Genomic DNA, 10478 nt, shown 5'->3' on the forward strand with positions numbered 1-10478 from the left:
CATAGCAAAAATAAAGAAAAACCCTTGAATGAGTAGGTGTGTCCAAACTTGACTGGTACTGTACATCTGTATTATCCAGGGGGGGAGTCGGCTTGGAGGAAGACATGAGTCCGTTAAATCTAGACCAGCTTCAGATTGGATCATACAGGGTTGTATAAAAAAAAAATCAAAAATTGGGGGGTAATCTCTGAAATTATGTTCTGAAATAGTTTCTTAAAAGTACACCAAATAAAATGTAACATTGAGGGCAATAAAACAACATGTGCACAAATGAGATAAGACAAGGTATTGATCAGAAACCATAAAGACCATTTAAATCATCAGTAGTCATCAGGATAAGCAGTACAGGGCAGTACAGGGCATTACGCCTAATTTACACCCTACGCAAGTACACAACACAAGCCATTAGAAATGTGCGTTCTTGCATTGTGTGCATGCGTAGGGTATACAGTTCACATTGAGTTAGAGATTAGAACACCTCCTTTATAATGAACGGTTGACCAATATGTTTCTGATGTTCGTCTGTTGGTGGCAGCGGTGGGATCTGTTCATGTGTTTTTAGGTCTGGAGCCACAGTGGACATAGCACTCAGAGGCACTGAGGCACGCAATGAGACACATCAATGATGGGCCAGATCAGGTGTCTGTTGTTCAGAAGCTAACAGACACCAGTATGACGGTAACATTGTCGGCACATCCTCTTCTCACTGCCTCGTTGGCCAGTCTCTGACATGCTGCTTCATAGTGGCCTTCTTCCTCAGTCTGTCCCTCCTTCCTCTCAACACTCCCATTCTGAAAATACCCGCAAAACAGTCTCACACACCGCAGCAAACACACATCTTGAGACCTCTTTTATCCATAAACACACATTGTGAGCATGATGTATACCTGCAAGACGTTGAGAACGTATTTAACAGCATCCTCTGCAGAAAACACTTTAAACAGACCATCACAGCCCAGGATAATGAACCTGAGAGAGAGAAAAAGAGAAAGAGTTCACCCATCAGTCCACCAACAAATTCAATTAGCTTTTCCAAGCCCACATCATGTCAGTTCAGTGACTACTTCAAGGAAGGGAGTAAAAGAAAATGCATTTACAAAGTATTGGAACAGGGCTCAGCTGGGAGTACCTGGCATAGATTGGTTTAAACCGTACATGTCTTACTGATCATTGGTTGAAAGAGTCAGTGTATTACCTGTCATTGGGTGTAAGCTGACAGCGTCTGAGGTCAGGTGTGGATATGACTCCAATGCGTTTGTACTGTCCATCTCCTATAGACCTGGACACTTCCAGCACCCCAAGGACTCTCCCATCCCTGCAGCAACATACACAGCAGCAACCATGGATAAAGAGTTGATTAAATAGTTATTCCTCCTCACAGAGCAGGTCAAGGACATCACTAGTACTTATCAAAGATTAGTTTTGTTGTTGATGGTTTTTTCCAGGCACAGATTTACAGAGAAAAGATATGAAAGCCCAGTGAAAGCCCAGTACCTCACGGTGCCCCCCGCCCGCTGGATCCTCATGCGCTCCTCGTAGATGGTGGGGTTGTGTTCCTTACTGAGCGCCAGAGTGACACACTTCCTTTCTCCGCCCTGCATTTCCTGTTCCATCCGACAGAGAACCGCCTACAGAAAGACAGAGACACAATGTTACAGGTGAGGAAATGTACTACAACGCAACAGAATAAAAAAAGCCGCTTCCTATGGCAATATCATCATTGATGATGGCTAAATAAACAGGTTAAAACTAAGGTTATGTATAAAATTGCACCCTATTCCCTAGTGCATTACTTTAGCCAAGGGTCAATAGGGCACTGGTCAAAAGTGGTGCACTATATACGGAATGTGTGAGCAGAGGAGCACCTTACCCTGCTGTCTCCCAGGTTGGCTACATACACCATGTCATCCACCACTAACATACAGGTGGCTGTAGAGCCATCCTTCCAGGCAGGCTTCCTGTGGGACCAGACCAAACACACTGTACACATCGCTTCATACTTTCATTCATGTAGGACAGATTACCTCATCAATTTATAAGGCTTCTAAAATACTCCCAAATGGCACCCTATCCCCTACATAGTGTACTACTTTTGATCATTTTGATATTTTGATCAGGGCCCATTTGGGAAACAAAGCTATATAAGGAATTGTTGGGAGAGTTGTCCGTCTTCCCTTATCGTAGTTACCAAGAGAGTGCGTCATGTCTACCAGAACCTAGTCACTGCTGTTGCCTAAGGTCAGGTTTACAAGACTAAGCACTTACTGGCTGGAGGCTTTTTTCAGGAAGTCTTCGTCTGTTTGTCGGAAGGTGTCTAGTAGGCACTTCTTCACGAGTTTGTCCAGGTTCTCAGTTTCTACTGTGGGAGGAGACACACAATATGCATTAGATATTGATGAATCTTCTAGAATATTGTGAAGAGATAATACCACTAGAAATGAAAGCCATGTTTATTGAGGATGAATAGGCATGTGATCTGAGTCATATTTTAAATTATTTAACCAGGCAAGTCTGTTAAGAACACATTCTTATTTACCATGACAGCCTATCCCGGCCAAACCCAGACAATGCCGAGCCAATTGCGCACCGCCCTATGGGACTCCTAAACACGGCTGGTTGTGATACAGCCTGGAATCGAACCAGGGTCTGTAGTGACGCCTCTAACACTGAGATGCAGTGCGCCACTCAGGAGCCAAATCTCAAGAATTAACTGATGTATATTGAATATGTGAAGAGATAACACAACAAATAAATCCAGCCCAGTATTTTGACAGTGAAGAGGAGATCTGAGTCTTTCCACTCACCTTTAGGGAACTTCAGGGCCAGAGTGTGGTGAAGATGTTCTGCAGCGAAGCGAGAGGCTCTAGCTCCTCCATGGCCGTCGAACACAGCGAAGTAGGCCAGACGAGACCTTCAACACAGACAGTAGTGTACGTCACTTCACTGGAGCACACCATCACACCTTCCAGGTCCTAACAGACTGACACTCCCCTATGTTAGAGAGAAGGGGGCTTAGGATGTCTCCCAAAAGACATTCTTACCTATATAGTGTACTACTTTTGGAGGGTCTGTTCAAAAGTAGGAAACTACATATGACTGGCAATAGGGTGCACTTTGGGACTCATCCTGACACTGCCCTGCGTCAGAGGGGACTTACACTGTAGTTGGAAGGGTGGACAGGCAGGTTTTCATGTCAGATAGGAGAATGTGAGCGTCCTGCATCTCCTCTCTCTCTCCCCTCCGAGCGGCTACATACCCCTTCAGGGTAGGCACACCTGGGGACACAGAGAGTGATCACTTTCACTCAGAGATTGATCATCTGGGGACACAGAGTGATCTCTCATAGCTAGTAGTAACTGTACAGCCAGACACAGACAGACACAGACAGACAAGCATAAAATAAGTGACATACTGCATATTCATGTGGAAATGTCAAAAACCTTTACAAACTTTCTTTTCTTCTAGTGTTTGTTCTTCCACCACCTCATCATCATCAGGTGCGTCTCTTTTCCTCTTGGACCCCCTGTCCTCCAGGGGTGATGGACATGTCTTCTGTACCGAGGCTTCACCTGATGCAGGACGAACCGGGACAGACAATGAAGGGAAAAGATAGCTATTCAGTCATCCACTGCTAACTGTCAACTACCCAGTTTAGCAGTTCCAGTTTAGCAGTTCCAGCTTAGCTAACAAGTAACGTTTGATAGCTAGTCGGGAAACCCACTGCACTGGGCCTATCAAATTAATGACTAGCTATTCTTATAAAAAATAAACTGTTAGATTATATTTGTTCAAGTAACGTTAGCTCGATAGCTAGATTTGTTGCTCTCTGTGTGCTACATAGCAGTTGACTTGCTAACTAAAACAAGGCTCGCTAACGTCACATAATTGGCTAATGTAATGTTAGCAAACACGTTATAGCAGAGGCTGGGTTAGCATTAGCAAGCTAACGTTATTTGATTACGACACCTTGAAACATGTTAAATGTGTAATTCGTGAAACATGTTTAAAGTGACATTTCAAGTTATCTACCTGCGGTTTGGGTTGGTTCTGGAAGATCGTCAAATAAATCCATATTGAAGAAGGCGCTTTCGTTGGTTTGCTGCTTCTGGCTTCATTCAGGGGCGCTCGCAAATAGTAGCTAATGAAAATGTAGCAAATGTGGCAAATGAACATTAGCACAGCTGTATTATTTAATCGTGACGTATTCTCAAAAGGTTTGCCTATTTTCTATGAACATCTAGCTAATTAGCAAGTCCGATATGTATATGGTCGAATAAAAAAATATATAAATGAAACTTTTCGAATTACGGAAAACATCAGCTATTACTTCAAATATTAATATGTTTCACGGATACTCTATGTCAGCGTTGGTGGTATAGTGGTGAGCATAGCTGCCTTCCAAGCAGTTGACCCGGGTTCGATTCCCGGCCAACGCAAGTTATTTTTTAATACTGTCTGATCTCGCATGCTATGTTTGGCTATAAGCTATATACAAACCATTTTCTACATGTTTTTTCCCCAAACAATAACAGACACGAAAGTGCCAACAACGCAACATTGAATGAAGATGTTCAAAAAGGGTTGTGATATAGCCTTCAACCACCTGGCGACGCCCGACGATTTTGGTCTCTAGTCGAACTCGGAAGCTATGTCAAGCTTTGCTTTAATAGCATCACCGCAGCAAGGTTAAGACATCCGGTTTTCGTATTATGCCTTCAAAATAAATGTCCGCGGTGAAGACGCTATGTGTACGATACAAAATCAATATTCTTTGCAGATTTGCATAGTGTTAAAATTATGTCAAAAAATTTATAACAACATGGGGCGAAATTTTTTACCAAAGAGAATTATTACATGTACTCCACTTTATAAATAATATTATAAAGTGGAGTGCATTGAGCAATGGTTGGAAATTAAGTAAATGAATGTAAAGAACATACAGTAGTAATAGCCTACCGGTAAAACAAAAAATATAGGCCTAAAATGACCATTTAAAAAAATGTAACATTATTTTGATTGTATGATTATTGTTAATTTATTGCTGCTATTGTTCAAGGTTGCAATTTAGAAATGTAATGTTTAAGAAAAGTCTTAGTTTATGTTTGTTGTGTTGCACAAACAAATTGCACATCACAGAAAAAACGACCAATTGTGTGTCCATTAAACCATAGTCCATTTTACTCACTAGTGTCCATCCCTATTATACAAAAAAAATAAGTGAATTTGAACAAAAAGCTCGGTCTTAGGAGGTGTTGCTGCACTTTTACTGTCCTCAGATAGGTTTGAATGGAGTAACTGGACTCTATGGCACAAATATCAACAATGATTCATATTACTTGCATCCTAAAAAAAGACTAGTTGTGTTTTGCTGCAAAACACACATTATTTGTCTACCCATATGATGTAGATCATTGTTAAGTTATTTGATGTATAAGCTTCAGTAACAAAATAACACCATGGTTGTAACAAGACTTTAAACAGGTACTTTTTGTGTACAATATGTTTATCTGGAGTCCACACTGGTAAGTTAACTTATGTAAATTAGACAGTCACAGAGGATTTTCTGCTGAATAACTGGTCAGAGCATAGAACTTTCCATTCAGCTTCAGGCAACTTTAATGTAAGGCATGATCACACCTGTAGTGACTACTTCTATCTGTCACACCTATTGTTGCTTATCCATAGTTCACTCGATATATCAACGTAATTAAACCCAACACAATGTTGGGTTTAAACAGAATGCTTCCCACCACTTGATCACATAACTAGACGTGATCTGTACGTGATCCCAAAGCTGCCACCAACGTAGCGGAAGAAAGTGAAAGCTGCAACAGGGACTCTAACCAGGGCGTATACTTGGCAAAGTGAGCTCTAACTGATGTTGCCATGAAAGCCTAGTAGACCTCTGGGAAGAGGCAGTAGGCCTAAAATCATGGCATGTGCCTTGTTACAATAGCCTAAGTATATAACATGATTAACACAACCATAATAATCATCATGAGACGGCCTTGGAAGTGTAAGCCAACAATTTTTTTTAGGTCTTCTGTTTCCTCACATTTATTGATTAATTCATTTCCCCATCATGAAAATGCATCCCCATTCCCCAATCAAATATGTTTATCAATACCACAAAAACAGTGAAAACAAGCATAGAAAACAGCAATGGCATTAATACTTTTTTTTAACGTAAGGCTACTATTATATTATAAATAGTTCGGTGACAACCTGGTTGATTAACAATATTGGTTTGTTAAAATGTTTGTTTTGTTATATAAATAATTGTGGGACACAAAAAAGACAGTGTAGAACACCATTGCCCAAAATGCATTGCTCCAATAACTTTCAAAAGATTGTTCTGAAGTTTGCTCCCCAAAAAACGTATTTTCCTATGAATGAAGTCCACAAATCTTTTTATGTTTTCCTATGAATTTAGTTGCACAAAAATGTGTGTATTTTCACACAAATTATGCCACACAAAAACACATGAAATGTGCTGAAATACTTTTTTTTCTACATATTTGCAGGAATTGAGTGTGAGATTATGTTGAACATATATATAGCATTCTGTTGGTGGCAAGAATGTTGTATAATAATTTAAATAGAAAAACTGGAAGTGTTGAATCAAGTGTTGTTTTTCATATCAGTTCATACAGTGCCTTAAGAAAGTATTCAGGCCCCTTGACTTTTTCTACATTTTGTTACGTTACAACCTTATTCTAAAAATTATTAAATCGTTTTTCCCCCCTCATCAATATACACACAATACCCCATAATGATAAAGCAAAAAAATTGGCAAAATTCTTTCCCTCCAAACATAACAATGGTCATTATGGCTAAACAGTTCTATTTTTCTTTCATCAGACCAGAGGACATTTCTCCAAAAAGTACAATCTTTGTCCCCATGTGCAGTTACAAACCGTAGTCTGGCTTTTTTATGGCGGTTTTGGAGCAGTGGCTTTTTCCTTGCTGAGTGGTCTTTCAGGTTATGTTGATATAGGTCTCCTTTTACTGTGGATATAGATACTTTTGTACCTGTTTCCTCCAGCATCTTCACAAGGTCCTTTGCTGTTGTTCTGGGATTGATTTGCACTTTTTGCACCAAAGTACATTCATCTCTAGGAGACAGAACGAGTCTCCTTCCTGAGCGGTATGATGGCTGCGTGGTCCCATGGTGTTTATACTTGCATACTATCGTTTGTACAGATGAACGTGGTTCCTTCAGGCATTTGAAAATTGCTCCCAAGGATGAACCAGACTTGTGGTCTTTATTTTTGAGGTCTTGGCTGATTTATTTTGATTTTCCCATGATGTCAAGCAAAAAGGCACTGAGTTTAAAGGTAGGCCTTGAAATACATCCACAGGTGCACTCAGATTATGTCTATGAGCCTATCAGAAGCTTCTTAAACCATGACATAATTTCCTGGAATTTTCCAAGCTGTTTAAAGGCACAGTCAACTTAGTGTATGTAAACTTCTGACCCACTGCAACAGTAAATTTTTTTTAGAAAAATTACTTGTCATGCACAAAGTAGATCAAGTAGATCTCCTAACCGACTTGCCAAAACTATTTGTTCACAAGAAATTTGTGGTGGTTGAAAAACAAGTTTTAATGACGCCAATTTAAGTGTATGTAAACGTCCGACTTCAACTGTACAATGGCTCTTCATTTCTTGTAAGTCTAAGTCAAATCGCAATTACGTAAAGATATTCACGTTTGTGCTGTACTGAACTAAAGACTTGTGTTTGCATCTTTTTACAATTTAATCTGGTTTCTCTGTTGCAGTGAGCCAGCCAGGAAGCTGTCAATGTCCATTCCCCATGTCAGTCTCCTAGATCACCCCGTCTTTGTGTCTGAGTGGTGTGGATGCAGTCTTCAAGCCCACCAGTCTCTCCAGGAGGAACATAACTCTGATAGTCAGCACCACAGCAGAGCACCCTGGCTTCTGTAGGGGGGGTCCTCCAGGTACCTATTGTAACCCAACGATTGCATTTGACAAGATGAAGTGAACAACCACTTTGTATAGGAGCTAAATGAAAATAAAACAAATTGCTATGAAAAGTATTTCAGATGTTTATTTGAAAAGTATTTACATCTAGGAATGTATATATTCATCCTAGCTTGGTAAGGCCTTCAAAATGGATATAATGAATGTACATCTGTGGTGCCTGATGCACATCTATTAACCCCCCCCCACATAAAAATAAAATAAAAAGTCTGAGCTGGAGGTAAAAAGCAGTGCACTATATAGTGAATAGGGTGTCATTTGGGACTCAATGTCCTTCTGGGTGAGTAGCGGCGACCAGTATATTCTGACATAATGGGTTTAGGGTTAGAATAGGCCGGATGAGGAGGAATTGTCCTCAGTACTGGAAACTTCTCTTGGTCTGAATGTCATCAAGGATTTGCTGCAGCTCCTCATCCTCAAACCGCCCCTCCACACTGCAGAGAGAACAAGCAGGTTTCAGAACGAAACAGCACAACTCCTGTCACTAAATGTATAATTAAATGTAACATTTATTTAACTAGGCAAGTCAGTTAAGAACAAATTCTTATTTACAATGACGGCCTACCGGGGAGCACTGGGTTAACTGCCTTGTTCAGGGGCAGAACGACAGATTTTTACCTTGTCAGCTCGGGGATTTTATCAAGCCACCTTTCAGTTCCTGGCCAAATGTTCTAACCACGAGGCTACCTGACACACAGTTTGGTTATACCAAACGTTTAAGCCCGATTTCCTGGTCAAGAGCCGACTGCTACCCAATCAGAGACGAGGCTAAAGAGTCCAGGTTAGAGCAGGGGTTTCTAAAGTTTCTCACTCAGGCCCTCCTTCCAGCATTGTGGAACATCCCACGCCCCCCTGCGTAAGCACCACATCTATTTCTATGGGCACAAGCTCTGTTCATGACACAAACTGTTCAACCCGCTTGTTGGCAGAGAGAACATGTTGAAGGTTTAAAGCTTAATTCCTGCAATTGTACACATTTTGTCATGGGGCGCAGAGAATGTTGCTGTTTTAAAGTTAATCTTTTTCAAATTCTTTACATTTTGCCCTGTCTAATGTGTGTTCATGTGATATGAGTGACAAACCTTACATGATATTTAGGCAAATAAAACTAGCTTTAAAAAGTTAACTGACATGGGATAGTTGATCTGGACATTCTTGACAAGTTATAAATGGCTCTCTAAGGTATGCAATGACCGACAAGAGGAACTGACGATGCACTACCCAACTTCAAAATGGCACCTTGTGCACTTTCTAGAGTAAGTTGAAAGCCGGACTGACCCCCCCCCAGGCAGTTTGGGAACCACTGGTTTAGAGGGCTGAGTATGGCGATAAGTGAGGAGACGGTAACAGCAGGTCTTACCTAGGGATGAGGGCTTTGGCCTCCTCCGCTGCTTCTGGACAAAGGTTGGCCAAACTGGCTAACTCAAACTTATGCAGCTTCTTCTGCAAGAGCAAGCTGTGGGATACAGGACAATTTCAGTCAACATGAAAAGTTAATGAAAACATTCACCACCAAATAAATGTACATGGACTTTTATAAGGTATTGACATTTGTTTTTGGTTGTGATAGTGACAACAATTACACTGACCTGCGAACACTGGCAATAGTTTCTCTGTTTTTGAAACGGCTGAAACGTGCAGTATAATTCAGAGTTTTCATGAAGACCTCAGATAGCTCTTGTTCGTCCTCTGCACTCTCGTTCTGCTGCTTGCGATGCTCCAGAAGCATGTGTACCTCAGAGTTTAGAAGAGTCTCCGCGTTCTCGAACTCTGAAGAACGCAGGGGAGGGTGGGTTTTAATTCAGCAATAATGCCTGAGGGGGTGTGGAATATGGCCAATATACCACGGCTAAGGGCTGTGTACAGGCACTCCGCGTTGCGTCGGGAATAAGAACAGCCTTTAGCCGTGGTATATTGGCCATTAATCACCAACCTCTCGAGGAGCCTTACTGCTATTGTAAAAACTGGTTACCAAGGTAATTAGAGCAGTGAAAATACCAGTGGTATTCGGTCTGATATTCCAGAATTCAGGGCTCAAACCATCAAGTTTCTAATGTGGAATATAGTTAGATAGGTACCTTAAGTGAATCGTTACATTCAATCTAGTTAACATAAATAAATTTTGATACGAACCTTTGGGGAAAAGTAGCTGAGACGCGTCCTCCTCAATATCTCCGACAGTTGTTGTTGAACCGCCACTGGACGCCATGCTTCTTGTCACACTGAATGAATGAGCCTTCCTAGCTGCGGGTACAGTTAGAAAAATGAATCAAAAAAGAAACAGCTGATATCCAGTTGCTTGCTCTGAACCAAAAATGCCGTATATCGGCGCCTTATAATTGTTTGCAGAATTGTTTCGGCATAACAAAAACACTAACACGACGAATCTCCAAATTCATCAAGGAAGGAAGCTGCGTACCAATCAGCGTCTCGTCAGAAACACAAAAAAGTACTTCTGGGTCACGGAATTTCA

At 41.1% G+C, this 10478-nt stretch overlaps 2 protein-coding genes and 1 non-coding gene across 6 annotated transcripts; 1 reads left to right on the forward strand and 2 right to left on the reverse strand.

Annotated features, from left to right (window-relative positions):
* Positions 1-521: 521 nt before the first annotated feature.
* On the reverse strand, positions 522-4643 carry ilkap (integrin-linked kinase-associated serine/threonine phosphatase). Of its 4 annotated transcripts, XM_035792032.2 has the most exons (11): positions 4498-4643; positions 4030-4138; positions 3441-3569; positions 3158-3275; positions 2805-2911; positions 2266-2359; positions 1871-1958; positions 1495-1628; positions 1196-1315; positions 888-969; positions 522-791 (listed from the first exon to the last, which is right to left on the reverse strand). In XM_035792032.2, the coding sequence occupies exons 2-11, from the start codon at positions 4070-4072 to the stop codon at positions 651-653; spliced, it is 1056 nt and encodes a 351-aa protein (XP_035647925.1). In that variant the 5' UTR covers positions 4073-4138; positions 4498-4643; the 3' UTR covers positions 522-650. The 4 variants fall into 4 exon arrangements, with proteins under 4 accessions (XP_035647925.1, XP_035647926.1, XP_035647927.1 ...); XM_035792033.2 differs by having other exon boundaries at positions 2266-2356; positions 4030-4636; XM_035792034.2 differs by having other exon boundaries at positions 3441-3563; positions 4030-4635.
* On the forward strand, positions 4365-4436 carry trnag-ucc (transfer RNA glycine (anticodon UCC)). Its single transcript has one exon. It is a non-coding gene; the product is annotated as a tRNA-Gly (tRNA).
* A 3414-nt stretch (positions 4644-8057) lies between the features above and the next one.
* Positions 8058-10451, reverse strand: polr2d (RNA polymerase II subunit D). The gene is made up of 4 exons (XM_035792036.2): positions 10139-10451; positions 9595-9775; positions 9366-9461; positions 8058-8439 (listed from the first exon to the last, which is right to left on the reverse strand). The coding sequence occupies exons 1-4, from the start codon at positions 10212-10214 to the stop codon at positions 8361-8363; spliced, it is 432 nt and encodes a 143-aa protein (XP_035647929.1). The 5' UTR covers positions 10215-10451; the 3' UTR covers positions 8058-8360.
* Positions 10452-10478: the final 27 nt, after the last annotated feature.

The sequence above is a fragment of the Oncorhynchus keta genome, chromosome 18 (assembly GCF_023373465.1).
Source record: "Oncorhynchus keta strain PuntledgeMale-10-30-2019 chromosome 18, Oket_V2, whole genome shotgun sequence".
Classification (NCBI taxonomy): Eukaryota; Metazoa; Chordata; class Actinopteri; order Salmoniformes; family Salmonidae; genus Oncorhynchus; species Oncorhynchus keta.

Bases quoted from the DNA above. Each gene is read 5' to 3' on its own strand.
- polr2d (XM_035792036.2), bottom strand. From the start codon at position 10,214: ATGGCGTCCAGTGGCGGTTCAACAACAACTGTCGGAGATATTGAGGAG. The intron at 9,776-10,138 runs GTTCGTATCAAA...TGCGTTCTTCAG, and splicing joins TCAGCTACTTTTCCCCAAAG to AGTTCGAGAACGCGGAGACT. The intron at 9,462-9,594 runs GTCAGTGTAATT...TGTATCCCACAG, and splicing joins ACTATTGCCAGTGTTCGCAG to CTTGCTCTTGCAGAAGAAGC.
- ilkap (XM_035792032.2), bottom strand. From the start codon at position 4,072: ATGGATTTATTTGACGATCTTCCAGAACCAACCCAAACCGCAG. The intron at 1,629-1,870 runs GTAAGGTGCTCC...GTCTTTCTGTAG, and splicing joins CCAACCTGGGAGACAGCAGG to GCGGTTCTCTGTCGGATGGA. The intron at 1,316-1,494 runs GTACTGGGCTTT...ATGTTGCTGCAG, and splicing joins CGGGCGGGGGGCACCGTGAG to GGATGGGAGAGTCCTTGGGG.